The sequence below is a fragment of the Salvelinus fontinalis genome, chromosome 35 (assembly GCF_029448725.1).
Source record: "Salvelinus fontinalis isolate EN_2023a chromosome 35, ASM2944872v1, whole genome shotgun sequence".
Classification (NCBI taxonomy): Eukaryota; Metazoa; Chordata; class Actinopteri; order Salmoniformes; family Salmonidae; genus Salvelinus; species Salvelinus fontinalis.
The window spans coordinates 26936740-26960415 of NC_074699.1; the positions used below are offsets into that span (position 1 = coordinate 26936740).

The 23676-nt window shown below is 45.3% G+C and overlaps 1 protein-coding gene across 10 annotated transcripts in view; it reads left to right on the plus strand.

The window, feature by feature from the left end:
- Positions 1–23676, plus strand: part of LOC129834648 (chromodomain-helicase-DNA-binding protein 9-like) — a 168647-nt gene that overhangs the window by 94892 nt on the left and 50079 nt on the right. For 9 of the 10 annotated variants that reach the window (XM_055899833.1, XM_055899832.1, XM_055899835.1 and 6 more), the window contains 8 exons: positions 5337–5448; positions 6997–7146; positions 7585–7653; positions 11743–11798; positions 12235–12352; positions 13707–13793; positions 22903–23040; positions 23122–23243. In XM_055899833.1, the coding sequence (XP_055755808.1) occupies positions 5337–5448; positions 6997–7146; positions 7585–7653; positions 11743–11798; positions 12235–12352; positions 13707–13793; positions 22903–23040; positions 23122–23243 (852 nt within the window). The remainder of the gene's footprint in view (positions 1–5336; positions 5449–6996; positions 7147–7584; positions 7654–11742; positions 11799–12234; positions 12353–13706; positions 13794–22902; positions 23041–23121; positions 23244–23676) is intronic. The other variant, XM_055899834.1, reaches the window with a different exon arrangement.

The window sequence follows — 23676 nt, forward strand, 5'->3', positions numbered from 1 at the left end:
GGGCCGCCAGGCTCTTTGCGAACTAATTTGCCAGAATTTTACGTAATTATGACATAACATTGAAGGTTGTGCAATGTAACAGGAATATTTAGACTTATGGATGCCACCCGTTCGATAAAATACGGAACGGTTCCGTATTTCACTGAAAGAATAAACGTTTTGTTTTCGAGGTGATAGTTTACGGATTCGACCATATTAATGACCTAAGGCTCATATTTATGTGTGTTATTATGTTATAATTAAGTCTATGATTTGATAGAGCAGTCTGACTGAGCCATGGTAGGCACCAGCATTCATTCAAACAGCACTTTCGTGCATTTTGCCAGCAGCTCTTCGCAATGCTTCAAGCATTGCGCTGTTTATGACTTCAAGCCTATCAACTCCCGAGATTATGTGAAATGGCTAGCTAGTTAGCGGGGTGCGCGCTAATAGCGTTTCAAACGTCACTCGCTCTGAGACTTGGAGTAGTTGTTCCCCTTGCTCTGTATGGGTAATGCTGCTTCGAGGGTGGCTGTTGTCGATGTGTTCCTGGTTCGAGCCCAGGTAGCGGCGAGGAGAGGGATGGAAGCTATACTGTTACACTTGCAATACTAAAGTGCCTATAAGAACATCCAATAGTCAAAGGTATATGAAATACAAATCGTATGGAGAGATATTAGTCCTATAATTCCTATAATAACTACAACCTAAAACTTCTTACTTGGGAATATTGAAGACTCATTTTCAAAGGAACCACCAGCTTTCATATGTTCTCATGTTCTGAGCAAGGAACTTAAATGTTAGCTTTCTTACATGGCACATATTGCACTTTTACCTTTTTCTCCAGCACCTTGTTTTTGCATTATTTAAACCAAATTGAACATGTTTCATTATTTATTTGAGGCTAAATTGATTTTATTGATGTATTATATTAAGTTAAAATAAGTGTTAATTCGGTATTGTTGTAATTGTCATTATTACAAATAAATTTAAAAAATCGGCAGATTAATCGGTAGCGGGTTTTTGGTCTTCCAATAATCGGTATCCGTATCGGTGTTGAAAAATCATAATCGGTCAACTTCTACTCTGTACCTTGCTCCGTTCATCTTTTTCAGCGGCAGGGACTGGGAGACCAGTCAAGATCGAGGCAAACATCCCCACAGCATGATGCTGCCACCACCATGCTTCACTGTAGGGATGGTGCCAGGTTTCCTCCAGGCGTGAAGCTTGGCATTCAGGCCAAAGAGTTCTATCTTGGTTTCATGGCCTGAGAGTTTTTAAGTGCCTTTTGGCAAAATCCAAGCGGGCTGTCATGTGCCTTTTACTGAGGCGTGGGTTCTGTCTGGAAACTCTACCATAAAGGCCTGATTGGTGGAGTGCTGTAGAGATGGTTGTCCTTCTGGAAGGTTCTCCCATCTCCACAGAGGAGTTCTAGAGCTCTGTCAGTGACCACAGTTCTTGGTCACGTCCCTGACCAATGCCCTTCTCTCCCGATTGCTTAGTTTATCCGTGCAGCCAGCTCTAGGAAGAGTTTTGGTGGTTCCAAACTTCTTCCTTTTAAAAATGATGGAGGCCACTGTGTTCTTGGGGACCTTCAATGCTGTAGAAATGTTTTGGTACCCTTCTCCAGATCTGTACCTCGACACAATCCTGTCTCGGAGCTCTGCGGACTATTCCTTCGACCTCATGGCTTGGTTTTTGCTCTGACATGCACTGTGAACTGTGGGACCTTATATAGACAGGTGTGTGCCTTTCCAAATAATGTCCAATCAATTTAATTTACCACAGTTGGACTCCAATCAAGTTATAGAAACATCTCAAGGATGATCAATGGAAACTGGATGCACCTGAGCTCAATTTCGAGTCTCATGACAAAGGGTCTGAATACTTATGTAAATAAGGTATTTCTGTTTTTTGTTTTTAATACATGTGCAAAAAAAATTACAATTTGGTTTCGCTTTGTCATTATGGGGTATTTTGTGTAGATTGCTAAGAGAAAAAAAATATTGAATCTATTTTTGAATAAGACTATAACTGTAACGATCGTCCTGGAAAGAAGGTGACCAAAAATTCAGTGTGGTAAATGTTCATTGTAATTTAATAAAATAACCTGAACACTGAACAAAAACAACAAAGAGAGTGAACGAAACGAAACAGTTCTGTCTGGTGCAACAACACAAAACAGAAAACAACTACTCACAAAACCCACATGGACAAGAGCTACCTAAGTTTGGTTCTCAATCAGAGACAACGATAGACAGCTGCCTCTGATTGAGAACCACACCCGGCCAACCAACAAAGAAATACAAAACATAGAAAACAGAACATAGAATGCCCACCCCAACTCACGCCCTGACCAAACTAAAATAGAGACATAAAAAGGATCTCTAAGGTCAGGGCGTGACAGTAACGTAACAAAATGTGGATGCAGTAACGGAGTCAATAGAACGCAGACCATTCCATTGACCAGATTGGCGCACATTCAGCAAATTGGATCTAGCAAAGTGGATATTCCTCAAATCTGTCATGAGTTATGTATTGTAACAGGCCCACAATGTACTTACTTATGTCTGATTTTTATATATTTGGCTTTTTTCGCTGAACAACATTTATAAGTTGTCCGGCTTAAAAGAAGTAACTGTTAAATGCTAACTCCTGCTCATATAAGCTGGTTAGCATAGCTAACTCCTGCTCGTATAAGCTGGTTAGCATAGCTAACTCCTGCTCATATAAGCTGGTTAGCATAGCTAACTCCTGCTCGTATAAGCTGGTTAGCATAGCTAACTCCTGCTCGTATAAGCTGGTTAGCATAGCTAACTCCTGCTCATATAAGCTGGTTAGCATAGCTAACTCCTGCTCGTATAAGCTGGTTAGCATAGCTAACTCCTGCTCGTATAAGCTGGTTAGCATAGCTAACTCCCGCTCGTATAAGCTGGTTAGCATAGCTAACTCCCGCTCGTATAAGCTGGTTAGCATAGCTGGTATACAGAAATCGGTGGTGGTAGTCAACGTCGTTTTTAACTGTAATGAAGTTGATTGGTGATGATGACATGAACATGTGTTGGGGTTGACATCCATACAGCATGATACTCTGATTTCTACCTCAACATAGTGTGAAATACACATAGAAACAATAGCCTAAATGTATGTTAATGTTGCTGGGGGGCAATGAGCAGACTCGGGATCTTTCCCCCACTCTATTCCATGGCAATTGAGTTCAATTGACCTCTTTACCGCATCTACAGTATTAGCCTGTTAGATCCAGCCACGCTAGTCTCTGTCTGCCTGCATGGGGATTTGGAGTTTGGACTGGCTCTTTGTGTAGGTTGAATCATATCCATGTTTATGTGTTTTCTGAGCCATAGAGGGAGGGAGGGGAAGAGTGGAGGTATGAAGGGATTGGAAGAGAGAGCGATGGAGGAGAGTCGAGAGAGAGAGAGAGAGGTAGGTGGCAGGAGGCGGTGACTAAGAGGTGGGGGGGGAAAGAGAGCGAGACCAGAGAGGAAGAAGTGAGGGGGATAACTGGGTCTAAAACCGGTCTTCTCCAGCAGGTGGCGGTAAAAAAAAAAAATATCGCTCACCAAACGAGGAGTTTTTGTATGGAGTGTCAAATTTAGTTAACAAAAAATGTAATGGCTTATTTACGGGCAGTCATTGTAAATAAGAATTTGTTCTTAACTGACTTGCCTAGTTAAATAAAGAAAATATGTTAGATGTGGCTTATTTGATCTGATAGAAGTTTGGTAATGCTTAGGTTTTTACCAGTCTAATGATATTAGGAGGACATGTGACATCCCGGCATCTTTGAGAAAAAACACTTTATCGGAGTTTTGCCTGTTGTTCACACACGTATCTGCCCTCTCATTGGCTAGAATGGTCCCACTTGATCTTGCCTCCTCCCGATTGCCTTCCATTTTTAAGGACATTTATTTTCATTGTTAGATCGACCACTTGAGTATCTGGTCAATATAATGGATCGTCTGTGGCAAGACAGAGAGCTAGAGACAGAGAAGGGAGGTGTCACGATTGTGTGGAGGATTGACGGACCAAAACGCAGCTTTAGGAAAATAAGCCATCTCCTTTTTATTAACGAAGAAGGCAAACGAAACAAAAACACTTAAACACTAAACAAAACAAGAAAACGATCGTGAAGCTAAACAACGATGTGCACACACTGGCTACAAACGTATCACATAGACAACGCTAGACACATGTACTCAACACAAACCCATATACTACACCCAACAACCCCTTTACCATAGAAACACCCAAAACCAACAAAACACAAACATTCCCCATGTCACACCCTGACCTAACTAAAATAATAAAGAAAACAAAGAATACTAAGGCCAGGGCATGACAGGAGGAGGCTCAGTCACTATCTATATCTCTCTGTTTTGATCCAACAAACATGTTGATAAGAATACAGCAGGCTGGGGCGGACACACAGACAAACAGATATTCAGGCGGGCAGGCAGGCAGACAGGCAGGCAGGCAGGCAGGCGCACACACAAGAGAGAGAGACTGTATCTGTGTCTCTCTCAAACTGTACATAGCAGAGATCTAATGTATCTTCCCTGTCTGCAGACACTCTGACACACACACACACACACACACACTGCATATTTTCTCCCTGAAAAATATCTCTGCATTCTGCACATGATGAGATATTGAGTCACCACAGTTATGGACATATTAGAAGCTGATACTCACACAATAACCAAGAGGGACATTATTATATTATTGATTAAAAAATATATGTATTTAAAAAAAGATAATCCCTTATTGAGGTCGTTAGGTCATTCACTATGCTAAAGTATTTATTTAAAATATGTGCTAATACTGTAGCTAATACTGTACTGCATGGTTACTTCCCATAAAAATGTATGTTTTGAAGTTCTATAACTTAAATGTACTGCAGCCTACTTGAATCAGTCACTATTTGTCTCTAGGTTATGAAAGTGCATTTAATAAGGCATTAAGCAACCATGGAAACAATTAAATCATTAATTTTAAGTGAGGAAAAATAAACCGAGCTGGACTGGTAATAACAGTGAAACAAAATAACTATTCTTACTTCATTATAATTCTTTGTGTAATAATTCCTTTTTGCCTTTAGAAGATGCAGTGAGGAACACGGCACACTGTACTGCACCGCACGGCAGCGCACACACTCTGAGGTCATTTATTTAGCACAGCAAGGACAATCTTTATATTATCCTTCATCAATTATTCAGAGACAGTTTCCATGAAACATAGCAGAGGGAAAGAGGAGAAAATACAGTCCAGTTTTCCTATTTTTTATCTCATTTAACAGACGTTGATCCTTAAAGTTTGTCCTGTTATCTTTATTTCAGGAAAATCGTCATTAAATTTGGAGGGATGAAGAAGAAGAGGAAGACAGAGTCTTCAGAGGAGGGGTCTGATGAAGAGCGTCCGCCTCAAAGATCCTTTAAAGACGATGACTCGGTGAGTCCCTCCCCCAGTCTCCAAGCTGCAGTACGCAAAAGCCTTATGACGGTGTTATTGTGATTATTAAAATGCATGGAGTCCCTCCCCATGTCTCCAAGACTACAGTATGCAGGCTCTTTATGGCTGCAGAACTGTTATGATAGTGTTTTTGTGATGTTTAAGGCAGGGGTAGGCAAATATATTTATTTATCTATTGTAGTATTATTATTGAAAGGCATGGAGAGGCCACTTCCTCAGTCTGCAGAACGCAGACCTTTATGTTTAAAGATTCATGTCATATAGACTGGTTCTTATGACAGTGTTGTTGTGATAGTTAAAGCCATGGAGAGTCCCTGTCATTGGGTTCTCTTGTTGGCCATGCTGATGCTGAGTGGAATACAGGAATCACAGCTGTGGTATGGAGTCAAAGTACACCGGGTGGTTCAGAGTTAGTTCAGGGCCTAACCAACTCAAGAACGAATAGCTCCAATGTAATTTACTACTGTTGTTGGTAGAGCTGAGGATTGTGTAGGGGTAGGCCTATTCTATACCATGAGGACAGTCCTTATCCGTAGACACTGGTGTTGAGTGAGGGGGACAATCTGCTCTGTTCCAGTTGACAGAGTATTCAGTGAGTGGGGATGAAAGACTACTCTCTCCCCTAACTCCCCTCTCCCCCTGGCTGTGTCATAGTATGGAGCGACTGGGGATTACCCCCCCCCCCCCCCCCCCGCCCATGTGTGGGTATAATTATCCTCATTATCCCCCCACCCAGTCTTAATTAGAGCTGTCTGAAGATGTCATTTAGAATGATTCTCCATTCCTGTCTGTTGCACTATAAGTGGTGGAGTTAGTAGACAGACAGCTACAGCATCATCACCACAGGGGACCCCTCAGCCTGCGAGGTAACCTGACAGGCAGGGAAGGAGGGACCCCTCAGCCTGCGAGGTAACCTGACAGGCAGGGAAGGAGGGACCACTCAGCCTGGGAGGCAGCCTGACAGGCAGGGAAGGAGGGACCCCTCAGCCTGGGAGGTAACCTGACAGGCAGGGAAGGAGGGACCCCTCAGCCTGGGAGGTAACCTGACAGGCAGGGAAGGAGGGACCACTCAGCCTGGGCGGCAGCATGACAGGCAAGGAAGGAGGGACCACTCAGCCTGGGAGGCAGCCTGACAGGCAGAGAAGGAGGGACCACTTAGCCTGGCAGGCCCGAGTCTTTTATGGTCAGCCTGGGTTATTCTCATCCATAGACACGTTATTAGTTTCAACTGAATGGTATTTAGTATCTCATTAAACTGTGGCTGTCATTAGCAGGGTCTCTCTGATGTGTTTTCCTAATAATAAACACTAAGCACACTTGAATGTCACACCTATTGCTGCGGAGTGCATACAACACACAGACACATGCACACACACTATTGAGAATAGACAGGACTGCCTTCGATGACTGCCTACATATTAACCCAGTAAAACATAGGAACAGAGTTATACTGATATTTTGGCTGTACTGATTTGTATAATACAGAACCTCCGTAATACTTAACCTGTTTCCCTTACCCCCCTGTAGACGCGTCGGTCGAACCGCCAGGTGAAGAGGAAGAAGTATGCAGAGGAGGGAGAGGCCAGGGTGTCTGATGAGGAGGTGAAGGTCGTGGTTAAAGCCAAGAGGACCAGCACTGCTGCAGCACGCAAAGAGCCAGCACAGCAGCTGTTTGTGGTGAGGAGATACTGGCCTGGCCCAGGCAGCAATCAATAACTCTCAATAACATTCAGTTGTTCTAGACCAATTGTTTCCAACTCCAGTCCTCCAGTACCCCCAACAGTACACATTTTTGCTGTAGCCCCAATGAGTTGAATCAGGTGAGTTTGTCTGGGGCTACAACAATGTGTACTGTTGGGGGTACTGGAGGACTGGAGTTGGGAAACACTGTTAAGACTGATAGGTTCTACAGTACCAAAACATCTCTAGATTACATTCTTCATTGCTCTACCATAGCCCTATCTAGTCTAATATGTGTGTTATAGCAGTACAATGCATCTCAAGGCCATACTTCATTCTGATATACATTGAAAATACATTAAACTGGTGTGTGGAGTATGAAGGTTGTACATGGGGCTGTTAAAGTGGTTTGTTTCCATCTTGTCAATGTTGCAGGAAAACCCCAGTGAGGAGGATGCTGCTGTTGTTGATAAGATCATGTCATCTCGAATAGTCAAGAATGAGGTAGGATTACAATCATTATCTTTAATGCCACACTCATACCACTCTTTGTAGTACTATAGTATTTTAGTTTGCAGTAGTACATCTACAGTCGTGGCCAAAAGTTTTGAGAATGACAAATTTTAATTTTCACAAAGTCTGCTGCCTCAGTTTGTATGATGGCAATTTGCATATACCGTAATTTCTGGACTATTAAGCGCACCTGAATATAAGCCGCACCCACTGAATTAAAAAAATATATGTATTTTGTACATAAATAAGCCGCACATGTCTATAAGCCGCAGGTGCCTACCGGTACATTGAAACAAATGAACTTTACACAGCCTTTAAACGAAACACGGCTTGTAACAAAAATAAATAGGCTTTTAAACGAAACACGTCTTGTAACAAAAATAAATAGGTTTTAACGAAACACGGCTTGTAACAAAAATTTAAAAAAATAGCAGTAAACAGTAGCCTACCAAGAAAGTCATTGGTCACTATCCTCCTCCTGTGCACTGAAACCACTGAAGTCATCTCCTTCGGTGTCGGAGTTGAATAGCCTCAGAATTGCTTCATCCGATGTTGGATCGTTTTCATTGTCGCTCTCGTCACTTTCATCCAGAGGCAAATTCCCCGCTGAGCTCATGCTGCCCTCTTCAACACGCAGCAGTCCAGCCTTTCTAAACCCGTTGATGATAGTGGATTTTTTGACAATGCTCCACACTGTCAGGACCCACTGTCAGACTTGACCATAAGTTGCTCTTCGCACGCGGCCCGTTTTAGTGAAGGATTTCTCCCCACTTGTCATCCAAGCCTCCCACTGAACACGGAGCGCCACCTTAAATGCACGATTTACACTGATGTCGAGTGGCTGCAAATACTTTGTTGTGCCCCTAGGAATCACAGCTGGAATTGAGTTTGTCCTCTTAATGGCTTCTTTCACAGAATCTGTTATGTGGGCCCTCATGCTGTCCAACACGAGCAATGCCTTGTTCTTGTGAAAGAATCCTCCCGGTCGCTTGCCGTAACACTCCGTATGCCATTCATGCGTTAGGCCTTCCGTCATCCATCCTTTCTTTTTGACTTTCACAACAATTCCTCTCGGGAATTTTTCTTTTGGCATCGTCATGCGTTTGAAAATCAACATCGGTGGAAGCCGATGTTGCACGGCATTTCTCGGCATCGGCATTTTCTCCCGATGCCGTGCAGCTCAGAACACAGGTGAAGTGCGTTTTTTCATGCCCAGTTGTTTTTAGCGTGACGGATGATTCGCCTTTCCTGTTGACAGTCCGAGTGAGAGGCAGGTCAAACGTCAGAGGAACCTCATCCATATTTATGATGTCGTGCAGGCCGATGGAATGCTCCGCGATCTTTGCATCAGTGAATTTGCGGAAGTTTGAAACTTTTTCCTCGTAGTCGGGAGGGAGCTGCTGACACAGACTCGTCCGTACCCTGATGGACAGGCCTTTACGTCACATAAATCTTAGACACCACGATGGTCCACCTCTAAAATCCTCAAACTTCATTGCGGTGGCGATTGTTTTGGCTTTCAGTCGGATCTGCACAGTTGAAACACCTCGGCCGTCTGTTCTCTGTGTGTTGACCCAGTCTTCAAGCTCATTTTCTAGTTCGGGCCATCTGCTTTTCTTCCCTCTGAAAGCTTTTGTTGTCTTTTTGCACTGAGCCAGTTCCTCACGCTGCTGTTTCCAACGTCTTATCATCGACTCATTAAGGCCAAGCTCCCGTGCAGCAGCTCTATTTCCTTTTCCAACAGCCAGATCGATCGCCTTCAACTTGAAAGCTGCATCATATGCATTTCTCCGTGTCTTTGCCATGATGAGGGTGACAAAATGACTACCGTAATCAGAATGATGGGAAGTTTGAGCACGCTCAATTTACGTCACATTATGTGACGGTGCTCAGTTTGTTGGCGGCATGAATCTTGTGAAAGCGGAAAAAATCCATAAATTAGCCGCGTCATTGTACAAGCCGCGAGGTTCAAAGCGTGGGAAAAAGTAGCGGCTTATAGTCCGGAAATTACGGTACTCCAGAATGTTATGAAGAGTTATCAGATGAATTGCAATTAATTGCAAAGTCCCTCTTTGCCATGCAACTGAACTGAATCCCCAAAAACATTTCCACTGCATTTCAGCCCTGCCACAAAAGGACCAGCTGACATCATGTCAGTGATTCTCTTGTTAACACAGGTGTGAGTGTTGACGAGGACAAGGCTGGAGATCACTCTGTTATGCTGATTACATTTGAATAACAGACTGGAAGCTTCAAAAGGAGGGTGGTGCTTGGAATCATTGTTCTTCCTCTGTCAACCATGATTACCTGCAAGGAAACACGTGCCGTCATCATTGCTTTGCACAAAAAGGGCTTCACAGGCAAGGATATTGCTGCCAGTAAGATTGCACCTAAATCAACCATCAACCAGATCATCAAGAACTTCAAGGAGAGCGGTTCAATGGTTGTGAAGAAGGCTTCAGGGCGCCCAAGAAAGTCCAGCAAGCTCTAGGACCGTCTCCTAAAGTTGATTCAGCTGCGGTATCGGGGCACCACCAGTACAGAGCTTGCTCAGGCATGGCAGCAGGCTGAATCAACTTTAGTGCATCTGCACGCACAGTGAGGCGAAGACTTTTGGAGGATGGCCTGGTGTCAAGAAGGGCAGCAAAGAAGCCTCTTCTCTCCAGGAAAAACATCAGGGACTGACTGACATTCTGCAAAAGGTAGGGATTGGACTGCTGAGGACTGGAGTAAAGTCATTTTCTCTGATGAATCCCCTTTCCGATTGTTTGGGGCATCCGGAATAAAGCTTGTCCGTAGAAGACAAGGTGAGCACTACCATCAGTCCTGTGTCATGCCAACAGTAAAGTATTCTGAGAACTTTCATGTGTGGGGTTGCTTCTCAGCCAAGGGAGTGGGCTCACTCACAATTTTGCCTAAGAACACAGCCATGAATAAAGAATGGTACCAACACATCCTCCGAGAGCAACTTCTCCCAACCATCCAGGAACAGTTTGGTAACGAACAATGCCTTTTCCAGCATGATGGAGCACCTTGTCATAAGGCAAGAGCCTTATAACTAAGTGGCTCGGGGAACAAAACATCGATATTTTGGGTCCATGGCCAGGAAACTCCCCAGACCTTAATCCCATTGAGAACTTGTGGTCAATCCTCAAGAGGCGGGTGGACAAACAAAAAGCCACAAATTCTGATAAACTTCAAGCATTGATTATGCAAGAATGGGCTGCCATCAGTCAAGATGTGGCCCAGAAGTTAATTGACAGCATGTCAGGGCGGATTGCAAAGATCTTGAAAAAGAAGGGTCACCAATGCAAATATTGACTTTTACATCAACATCATGTAATTGTCAATAAAAGCTTTTGACACTTATGAAATGCTTGTAATTATACTTCAGTATTCCATAGTAACATCTGACAAAAATATCTAAAGACACTGAAGCAGCAAACTTTGTGGAAATTAATATTTGTGTCATTCTCAAAACTTTTGGCCACGACTGTACTTACCTTCTACAATGCGGGTTTGATTGAATTCATCCCTCTGTCTTTTCCTACTATACACTGAGTGCACAAAACATTAAGAACACCTTCCTAATATTGGACCCCCCTTTTGCCCTCAGAACAGCCTCATTTCGTCATGGACTATACAAGGTGTCAAAAGCGTTCCACAGGGATGCTGGCCCATGTTGACTCCAATGCTTCCCACAGTTGGCTGTTGAGCGTGAAAAATCCTGCAGCGTTGCAGTTCTTGAAACAAACCGGTGCGCCTGGCACGTATTACCACACCCCTTTCAAAGGAAATAAAATATTTTGTCTGCCCATTCACTCTCTGAATGGCACACATACACAATCCATGTCTCAATTGTCTCAAGGCTTAAAAATCCGTCTTTAACCTGTCTCGTCCCCTTCATCTACACTGATTGGAGTGGATTTAACAAGTGACATCAATAAGGAATAATAGCTTTCACCTGGATTCACCTGGACAGTGTCTTGAAAAGAGCAGGTGTTCTTAATGTTTTGTACACTCAGTGTATGAAGAGCTTTTAGTCTGTATTCTGTTCTATAATATTGGTTCCTCTTCTAGGTCGCTCCAGGAGTTATCGTAGAAGTGGAAGAGTTCTTTGTAAAATACAAAAACTAGTAAGGCATTCTTTTTCATTCCAGCTAAGATAATTGCATGCACATTTTTTTATATTTGTTTTCAACCGAAAAGCCAAATACAGTATTTTAAACAGAGTGATGTAAGACACAGCTTGTCATTACTAGTTCTTGCACTACCACTTTGAGATGCCTTTGACTGAACTCACATGTGACCTCATTGTAGTTTCAGTAGAACAAAATCCAGGTCAGTCTGAAATGAAGACTAATTTGGTGTGTAGTAGATTGTAAATTCTATACAAATGTAAAATGTACAAAATGGCACACAAATGGAACATTTAAACATAAAGTAAACATATATCCATTTGAAAGATGTACGACATCATACAAGACATTGAAGGTTTATTTGAAGTTTGTACTATATGTGTATGTTCTCGTGCATTCCTTACTCTGTGTGTTGTCCCTCGGTCTCCTTCAGCTCCTACCTCCACTGTGAGTGGGCCGTAGAGCAGCAGCTGGAGAAAGACAAGAGGATTCAGCAGAAGATCAAACGTTTCAAGATTAAACAGGCACAGAGAGCCCACTTCTTTGCAGATGTAAGACCCTTTCACACCTGTGTGTGTGTGTGTGTGTGTGTGTGTGTGTGTGTGTGTGTGTGTGTGTGTTTGCCTGTTTAGCACAGGCGTGTTTGCATGCATCTCTGTAGTGTGCTTTAGGCCTTGATATGTTCATCCCACCCATCCATGCAGTCATACAGTGTGTTTTTCCCCCCAGACTCCAGATGGCATGAAGGCGGTTTACTTTGTCTTCCTGTGTGTTTTAGATGGAGGAGGATCCCTTTAACCCTGACTATGTCTTCCTGTGTGTTTTAGATGGAGGAGGATCCCTTTAACCCTGACTATGTCTTCCTGTGTGTTTTAGATGGAGGAGGATCCCTTTAACCTTGACTATGTCTTCCTGTGTGTTTTAGATGGAGGAGGATCCCTTTAACCCTGACTATGTCTTCCTGTGTGTTTTAGATGGAGGAGGATCCCTTTAACCCTGACTATGTCTTCCTGTGTGTTTTAGATGGAGGAGGATCCCTTTAACCCTGACTATGTCTTCCTGTGTGTTTTAGAATGAGGAGGATCCCTTTAACCCTGACTATGTCTTCCTGTGTGTTTTAGATGGAGAAGGATCCCTTTAACCCTGACTATGTCTTCCTGTGTGTTTTAGATGGAGGAGGATCCCTTTAACCCTGACTATGTCTTCCTGTGTGTTTTAGATGGAGGAGGATCCCTTTAACCCTGACTATGTCTTCCTGTGTGTTTTAGATGGAGGAGGATCCCTTTAACCCTGACTATGTCTTCCTGTGTGTTTTAGATGGAGGAGGATCCCTTTAACCCTGACTATGTCTTCCTGTGTGTTTTAGATGGAGGAGGATCCCTTTAACCCTGACTATGTCTTCATGTGTGTTTTAGATGGAGGAGGATCCCTTTAACCCTGACTATGTCTTCCTGTGTGTTTTAGAATGAGGAGGATCCCTTTAACCCTGACTATGTCTTCCTGTGTGTTTTAGATGGAGAAGGATCCCTTTAACCCTGACTATGTCTTCCTGTGTGTTTTAGATGGAGGAGGATCCCTTTAACCCTGACTATGTCTTCCTGTGTGTTTTAGATGGAGAAGGATCCCTTTAACCCTGACTATGTCTTCCTGTGTGTTTTAGATGGAGGAGGATCCCTTTAACCCTGACTATGTCTTCCTGTGTGTTTTAGATGGAGGAGGATCCCTTTAACCCTGACTATGTCTTCCTGTGTGTTTTAGATGGAGGAGGATCCCTTTAACCCTGACTATGTCTTCCTGTGTGTTTTAGATGGAGGAGGATCCCTTTAACCCTGACTATGTCTTCCTGTGTGTTTTAGATGGAGGAGGATCCCTTTAACCCTGACTATGTCTTCCTGTGTGTTTTAGATGGAGGAGGATCCCTTTAACCCTGACTACGTGGAGGTAGACAGAGTACTGGATGTGTCATATTGTGAAGACAAGGACACAGGAGAGGTACAAGCGGTGGAGGGGCAGGAGGGGGCCTCTTTCATTCACAACAAATGACCTCCAACGGAGAGATGATTAGACTGCCTTTTGTTGGAAAGAGAGAGAGAATGAGTGTGTATGTCTGAACATTGTGTGTGTGTATGTCCTTGATTGTGTCTCATCCCCTCACTTGTAGAAGATACTATTGTAAAGCATGGGGTCATTCCATACATGTGTATTATGGTTGTTGTCTCTGTTACTTTAGCTGTGGGTGTAGCTACTAGTGTTGCTCGGTGTACCGGTAACACCACAGTAACACCTCGTTAATACCACGGCAATACCACGGTACCAAAACCTCATGATACTTATGATACCAACATTTTAGAATAATATAGTACCGTTTGATCTTTTATTTATTATTATTTATTTATTTATTTATTTAAACATTTTTTATCCCTTTTTCTCCCCAATTTTCGTGGTATCCAATCGCTAGTAATTACTACCTTGTCTCATCGCTACAACTCCCGTACGGGCTCGGGAGAGACGAAGGTCGAAAGCCATGCGTCCTCCGAAGCACAACCCAACCAGCCGTACTGCCTCTTAACACAGCGCGCCTCCAACCCGGAAGCCAGCCGCACCAATGTGTCGGAGGAAACACCGTGTACCTGGCCCCCTTGGTTGGCGCGCACTGCGCCCGGCCCGCCACAGGAGTCGCTGGAGCGCGATGAGACAAGGATATCCCTACCGGCCAAACCCTCCCTACCCTGGACGATGCTATGCCAATTGTGCGTCGCCCCACGGATCTCCCGGTCGCGGCCAGCTGCGACAGAGCCTGGGCGCGAACCCAGAGACTCTGGTGGCGCAGTTAGCACTGCGATGCAGTGCCCTAGACCACTGCGCCACCCGGGAGGCCCCAGTACCGTTTGATCTTAAGAACCTGCTGATGCCAGTTGAATTTAAGCATCTAGTCTGTTGTATGAGCAGGTCGAATAATATCCACTTCACTTTCATCACATATCACGTGGCAGCTGTAATCAGCCAGCCTCATCCCCTACCAGCCCCCACTGACCTGCTTCTCTTCGGCCCCTCTTCATGCTCATCTATTCCTCCATCCCCGCTCGTGATGTCGACCCTGATGAGTCCTCTGTTGTTACATTTGTACATTTGTTACATTGGAACAGCACGCAGAGCGAGCAGAAAAGTTTGTACATTATATAATTTCATCACCTGTTATAACCAAGAGCACAGGCCAGTTTGATCTGACTTTGCAAGTTAACTGTCATGCAGCCTCTGAGTGTCAGAGTGGGAAAATAGAGCAGTGCTTTGCGACAGGCATGCTTACAGCTTTACAGCAAAGAAAATGGCTTGTCCCTAGGGTAACCATATTACCGCCACACCTGCGGTCACGAGTCATGACGACAGTCAAATTCCACATGACCGTTTAGTTACGGAAATTAGAGTTCTCCAAGCTCTGATACTTAAAAGCTCTGATACCATAAAAAAAGCCAGCTCTGATAGTAGCCTACCTAACTTGCTAACTCTATTGTCCCTCTAATCACTCTGACATCAATGCAAATGTAGTTGAAAATCTAATCAAACACTTCATGAGAGCTCATGAGCTCATGTGCAACATTTCAATAAGCTATGCAATTGCGTGAGATCCAAGTGATGGCCTCTATTAAAAAGAGGAGGATCCCATCAGCTTTCTATAGGCTAGGCCTACTATATTTATTTCTCAACTTTCCTAATATTAAGCACATTGCTTCTCTTTACAACAGGAGTATAGCCTACCTGGCTGGCATGAAAATAAACCACGGGAAAAGAGTCCTCCATTCGCTATTTAAGTGCATAGTTGACATGTATTTTTCCCCCTGCCCGTTTCGAGACAGTTACATGATAATGGTCCATTTTAAATCAAAACAAATGTCACACATATATTATTTATTATATGTAAAGACAAGATTAAATCAAGAATAGTCTGATGGATGACAATATTAGCTTATCACTTGTGAATGATATCAGTTGTGAATGATACCCAGCTTCAGGCAAACATCACATCATTTTTTTAAATACTTTTTCAAATCATATTCGCACAGCTCATATAGCCTAGCCCATAGACCTATATGTTTTGATAACATTTGTATCATAACTAAAGTGGCCAAAGTAACTTCTCAAAATTAAGCACATTCATCCACTTTACAATGGGTGTAGAGCCTAAATGACATACAGTGGGGAGAACAAGTATTTGATACACTGCCGATTTTTCAGGTTTTCCTACTTACAGAGCATGTAGAGGTCTGTAATTTTTTATCATAGGTACACTTCAACTGTGAGAGACGGAATCTAAAACAAAAATCCAGAAAATCACATTGTATGATTTTTAAGTAATTAATTTGCATTTTATTGCATGACATAAGTATTTGATACATCAGAAAAGCAGAACTTAATATTTGGTACAGAAACCTTTGACTTAGGTTGGAGTCATTAAAACTTGTTTTTCAACCACTCCACAAATTTCTTGTTAACAAACTATAGTTTTGGCAAGTCGGTTAGGACATCTACTTTGTGCATGACACAAGTCATTTTTCCAACAATTGTTTACAGACAGATTATTTAACTTATAATTCACTGTATCACAATTCCAGTGGGTCAGAAGTTTACATACACAAAGTCGACTGTGCCTTTAAACAGCTTGGAAAATTCCTGTAACGGGTGTCGTAATCCTCCTCCTCAAACGAGGAGAGGAGAGAAGGATCGAAAGACCAAAATGCAGCGGGTTGTGAATACATAATGAATTTTAATAAACAAGACGAAACTAAACACACGAAGAACACTTGATACTTTACAAAACAACAAAACGAAGTAAACAGACCTGGACACGAATTTACATACAACGTGAAGAACGCACGAACAGGAACAGACTACAAATACCTAACGACAATGAAACAGTCCCGTATGGTGCGCACATACACTGACACGGAAGACAATCACCCACAAACAAACAGTGAGAACACCCTACCTTAATATGACTCTCAATTAGAGGAAAACGCAAAACACCTGCCTCTAATTAAGAGCCATACCAGGCAACCCAAAACCAACATAGAAACAGAAAACATAGACTGCCCACCCAAAACTCACGCCCTGACCATCACACACATACAAAACAACAGAAAACAGGTCAGGAACGTGACAGAACCCCCCCCCCTCAAGGTGCGAACGCCGGGCGCACCAGCACAAAGTCCAGGGGAGGGTCTGGGTGGGCATCTGACCACGGTGGTGGCTCAGGCTCCGGACGCTGTCCCCACACCACCATAGTCACTCCCCACTTCTGTATCCCCCTGCCAATGACCACCCTCCAACTAAAACCACCTAAATGAAGGGGCAGCACCGGGATAAGGGGCAGCACCGGGATAAGGGGCAGCACCGGGATAAGGGGCAGCACCGGGATAAGGGGCAGCACCGGGATAAGGGGCGGCAGGTCCTGGCTGAGGGACTCTGGCAGGTCCTGGCTGAGGGACTCTGGCAGGTCCGGGCTGAGGGACTCTGGCAGGTCCGGGCTGAGGGACTCTGGCAGGTCCGGGCTGAGGGACTCTGGCAGGTCCGGGCTGAGGGACTCTGGCAGGTCCGGGCTGAGGGACTCTGGCAGGTCCGGGCTGAGGGACTCTGGCAGGTCCGGGCTGAGGGACTCTGGCAGGTCCGGGCTGAGGGACTCTGGCAGTTCCGGGCTGAGGGACTCTGGCAGGTCCGGGCTGAGGGACTCTGGCAGGTCCGGGCTGAGGGACTCTGGCAGGTCCGGGCTGAGGGACTCTGGCAGGTCCGGGCTGGGTGGCAGCTCATGACTGAGTGGCAGCTCATGACTGAGTGGCAGCTCATGACTGTAGGGCAGCTCATGACTGTAGGGCAGCTCCTGACTGGCTGGCGGCTCTGGCGGCTCCTGACTGGCTGGCGGCTCTGGCGGCTCCTGACTGGCTGGCGGCTCTGGCGGCTCCTGACTGGCTGGCGGCTCTGGCGGCTCCTGACTGGCTGGCGGCTCTGGCGGCTCCTGACTGGCTGGCGGCTCTGGCGGCTCCTGACTGACGGACGGCTCTAATGGCTCGTGGCAGACGGACGGCTCAGAAGGCGCTGTGCAGACAGACGGCTCTGGGCAGACGGACGGCTCAGACGGCTCTGGGCAGACGGACGGCTCAGACGGCGCTGGCCAGACGGACGGCTCAGACGGCGCTGGGCAGACGGACGGCTCAGACGGCGCTGGGCAGACGGACGGCTCAGACGGCGCTGGGCAGACGGACGGCTCAGACGGCGCTGGGCAGACGGACGGCTCAGACGGCGCTGGGCAGACGGACGGCTCAGACGGCGCTGGGCAGACGGACGGCTCAGACGGCGCTGGGCAGACGGACGGCTCAGACGGCGCTGGGCAGACGGACGGCTCAGACGGCGCTGGGCAGACGGACGGCTCAGACGGCGCTGGGCAGACGGACGGCTCAGACGGCGCTGGGCAGACGGACGGCTCAGACGGCGCTGGGCAGACGGATGGCTCAGACGGCGCTGGGCAGACAGGCAGTGCAGAAGGCGTTGGGCAGACGGCCGACTCTGCCCTGCTGAGGCGCACAGTAGGCCTGGTGCGTGGTGCCGGAACTGGAGGTACCGGGATGACGGCACGCACTTCAACGCTAGTGCGGGGAGCAGGGACAGGGCACACTGACTTCTCGAAGCGCACTATAGGCCTGGTGCGTGGTACCGGAACTGGAGGTACCGGGCTGAGGGCACGCACCTCCGGGCGAGTGCGGGGAGAAGGAACAGTGCGTACAGGGCCCTGGAGACGCACAGATGGCTTAGTGCGTGGTGCCGGAACTGGAGGCACTGGGCTGGAGACACGCACCATAGGAAGAGTGCGTGGAGGAGGAACAGGGCTCTTAAAACGCACTGGAAGCCTGGTGCGTGGTGTAGGCACTGGTGGTACTGGGCTGGGGCGAGGAGGTAGCGCCGGAAATACCGGACCGTGTAGGCTTACTGGCTCCCTTGAGCACTGAGCCTGCCCAACCTTACCTGGTTGCATGCTCCCCGTAGCCCGTCCAGTGCGGGGAGGTGGAATAACCCGCACTGGGCTGTGTTGGCGAACCGGGGACACCATGCGTAAAGCTGGTGCCATGTAAGCCGGCCCAAGGAGACGTACTGGTGGCCAGATATGTAGGGCCGGCCTCATGACATTTGGCTCAATGCCCAATCTAGCCCTACCAGTGCGGGGAGGTGGAATAACCCGCACTGGGCTATGCACCCGTACAGGAGACACCGTGCGCTCTACTGCGTAACATGGTGTCTGCCCGTACTCCCGCTCTCCACGGTTAGCCTGGGAAGTGGGCGCAGGTCTCCTACCTGCCCTCGGCCCACTACCTCTTAGCCCCCCCCCCCCAAGAAATGTTTGGGTAGTACTTGCGGGCTTCCAGCCTTGCTTCCGTGCTGCCTCCTCATAACGTCGCCTCTCCGCTTTCGCTGCCTCCAGCTCCGCTTTGGGGCGGCGACACTCCACTGGCTCTGCCCAGGGTCCTTTACCGTCCAGGATCTCTTCCCATGTCCAATCCTCCTTTTCCCACTGCTGCTGTCGTTGCTGTGTGTTAACCTGCTGCTTGATCTGGGTTTGGTGGGTGATTCTGTAACGGGTGTCGTAATCCTCCTCCTCAAACGAGGAGAGGAGAGAAGGATCGAAAGACCAAAATGCAGCGGGTTGTGAATACGTAATGAATTTTAATAAACAAGACGAAACTAAACACACGAAGAACACTTGATACTTTACAAAACAACAAAAAGAAGTAAACAGACCTGGACACGAATTTACATACAACGTGAAGAACGCACGAACAGGAACAGACTACAAATACCTAACGACAATGAAACAGTCCCGTATGGTGCGCACATACACTGACACGGAAGACAATCACCCACAAACAAACAGTGAGAACACCCTACCTTAATATGACTCTCAATTAGAGGAAAACGCAAAGCACCTGCCTCTAATTAAGAGCCATACCAGGCAACCCAAAACCAACATAGAAACAGAAAACATAGACTGCCCACCCAAAACTCACGCCCTGACCATCACACACATACAAAACAACAGAAAACAGGTCAGGAACGTGACAATTCCAGAGAATTTTGTCATGGCTTTAGAAGCTTCTGATAGGCTAATTTACATAATTTGAGTCAATTGGAGGTGTATTTCAAGGCCTACCTTCAAACTCAGTGCCTCTTTGCTTGACATCATGGGAAAATCAAAAGAAATCAGCCAAGACCTCAGAAAAAAAAATGTAGACCTCCACAAGTCTGGTTCATCCTTGGGAGCAATTTCCAAATGCCTGAAGGTACCACGTTAATCTGTACAACCAATAGTACGCAAGTATAAACACCATGGGACCACGCAGCCGTCATACTGCTCAGGAAGGAGACACGTTCTGTCTCCTAGAGATGCACGTACTTTGATGTGAAAAGTACAAATCAATCCCAGAACAACAGCAAAGGACCTTGTGAAGATGCTGGAGGAAACAGGTACAAAAGTATCTATAGCCACAGTAAAACGAGTCCTAAATCGACATAACCTGAAATGTCACTCAGCAAGGAAGAAGCCACTCCTCCAAAACCGCCATAAAAAAGCCAGACTACGGTTTGCAACTGCACATGGGGACAAAGATCGTACTTTTTGGAGAATGTCCTCTGGTCTGATGAAACAAAAATAGAACTGTTTGGCCATAATGACCATCATTATGTTTGGAGGAAAAGGGGGGAGGCTTGCAACCCGAAGGACACCATTCCAACCGTGAAGAACCGGTGTGACAGCATCATGTTGTGGGGGTGCTTTGCTGCAGGAGGGACTGGTGAACTTCACAAAATAGATGGCATCATGAGGAAGGACAATTATGTGGCTATTATTAGGCTACCCGAAACGTTAGACCCAAGTTAAACAATTTAAAGGCAATGCTACCAAATACTAATTGAGTGTATGTTAACTTCTGACCCACTGGGAATGTGATGAAAGAAATAAAAGCTGAAATAAATAATTCTCTCTGCTAATATTCTGACATTTCACATTCTTAAAATGAAGTGGTGATCCTAACTGACCTAAGGCAGGGAATTTTTACTAGGATTAAATGTCAGGAATTGTGAAAAACTGAGTTTAAATGTATTTGGCTAAGATGTATGTAAACTTCCGACTTCAACTGTATAGCCTACTGCCGTGTGCGCATTGCTGCACTTATAATGTGAAGGAATAGCCTAATAGTTGATCAACTTTTTAAGCTAAACATTCTCATCTGTTGCGTCAGGCTTATTGCTTAAAACAGTTTTTTTGATGCTAGTGGTTGTATTAATTTGGGATCTATCGCATCCCACAACTGTCCAAGACTATGTTTGGAATATGTATTTCTCGCACAGAGTAGAGTAGGTCAACGTTTGTACTATGGGGAATAGTAGATTGACATAGGCTAGTGCGTTTGCTGTTCGTTAGGCCTACTCATCTTGTTGGCTGACAAAAAGTAAATGTGGACAGTTCTTCCAATATCTTGAATATGCACCTTGGTATTGGATAAGGACGCACACAGTTGTGTCCCCGATGTGTCTGTCTTCACTTGTAGCCTGTGAGAAAGACCTGATCACGTGACGGAGAGCCATGTGTGTGATAGGTGCTTCGAAACGCAGCCGGGAGAAGGAATTTATGATTATTATATTCAGCCCATGGGCCCAACGGTCACTGGCCGCAAAAGGCATGGATTTTTTTAGGGGACATTACGGACACACAAAAGGGATGCTGCCGGGAAATTTGAGGCATTATTAACTGCTTGAGTGAGAGACTGATGAAGTGTGTACAGCCTGCGCAAGAAACAAAGCAGAGCTCATGCCTTTCATGTGACTTTTTTCAAATCATCATTAGAGTTGCATCATGCAGTCTTAGAATGTATTAAAAATCTAAACATATAGCCCAACATTTGTATCACAACTAAAGTTACTAAACATAAATAACTCTAAATTAAGCATATAGGAGTACCTGTTTCTTTGTTAACCGCTCAACACAGAATAGAGAAAATAAATATCCTTCCTATTTTATTCAGCTATGTTCAATTGTATTCTTCATACTATAAAATAATGGCATGGAATTCTATGCAAATCTTGTCTGCTAAATGAACTAGTGTAGCCCACAGCCATATGGCATAGCCAGATCAGGACCTAACATAAGGACAACTCAGAGTATGCTATTCTGTTCTTCTGAAATAGACTGCATTTTCTTCATATCATGTTTTTAGACCTGTTTAAAATAAATCATAGATTTATTGTGAAGGTGTAGGCTATATTACATGGATTTATTAGACTTTTTCAAATGTATATGTTCCAAAGGTCTGCATCAGTGGCTTGTAGGCTATGTGTGGAAGCCAGGAGATGCTAAATGTGTTTATGTTAATTAATGGTCAATTACCGTGTGACCGACAGTTATTTGCTTGACAATCACCGGCTGACGAAATTTCGTGACCGCCACAGCCCTACTTGTCCCTAGCCTGAATGGTTCAGAAATCTGTTTCTTTCTGGTGCTCCTTAAATTCTGTTTGGTGCCTAGCGTTTTAAAAGTTGAGAGCAGTGTGTGTTTGTGGGAGAGAGTGAGTGGTGTGTGTGTGTGTGTGTGTGTGTGTGTGTGTGTTTTTACGAGAGGGAAGGAGATTGAGTGTGAGGAAGGGATGTGTGTGTCTATTTTAACTGAAGAGTAAAGCAGGTTTCATGCAGTGTTTTCTCCTTACTGACACAATGACATGCAGATCATTATGCATGTATGTTCCTTCCCCCCATTCCTCCAGCCAAATCACAGGTAGGCCTTTGCAAATATGAGCAAATCAACCATTCTATGCAGTATTTTATTAAACACTGAACAGTGTGACGTTTCATTCAATATGTGTTGTATTGAGTAAAAGTGTGAATTTCAGTGACAGGTTTTTGCGTAGCTCATGCGCAGTAGGTTTAGAAAACGGGATACTGGGTGAACAGGACGCTAGTGACAACACTAGTAGCTACTAAAAGGTGAAGCTTTCTATGCTTTTTTGTGTTAACTCACAACCTCTCTCTCTCTCTTTCTTTCCCCTTCTCTCCGTCCCTCTTCCCCCAGCAGGTGGTGTACTACCTGGTGAAGTGGTGCTCTCTGCCCTATGAAGACAGTACGTGGGAACTGAAGGGGGATGTGGACCAGAGTAAAATAGAGGAGTTTGAGCTGCTGCAGGCAGCAAGGCCAGACTCCCGCAGGACGGTAAGCCCCCTTTATTCAACCTCCTTTCTCTTCTCTTCCTCTCTCTTCTTTTCTCATCCTCTAACATTCTCTACCCCACAGGAGCGTCCCCCAGCCAGCCTGTGGAAGAAGAGGGATCAGTCGAGGGAGTACAGTAACAGTAACGTCCTCAGGGACTACCAGCTGGAGGGAGTCAACTGGCTCCTCTTCAACTGGTACAACAGGTCAGTAGGGCCCCCTGAGGCCACACACACACATGTTAAGTTCATGTTTTAAGTATCCCTATATTTCTGTTATTACAGGGCTATCACTCAGTCAAGAGTGCGCATGCACAGGAAGTCTGTTGGTTGATGAACCTAGCCTTGAGTGTAATGGCTACCTTGTAGTGTATTCAAGAGTATAGTAAACTTTGTTAAACTGGAACCTTGTCGTTGTGTCATTTCGAGTTAACATTGGTAGCAGAGGATGGCTAATAACTACAATGTGCCACCTCGCTTCGACGAGAAGAGGTCGTACGAAAGTTGGGAAAATGAACTGGGAATCTGGACACGCGTTACTAATCTGGACACGAAAAAGCAAGCACTTGCGGTGGTATTATCGCTCGAGGGAAGAGCGAGAGATACAGCACTGGAAATATCCCTGGAGGATTTGAACAAG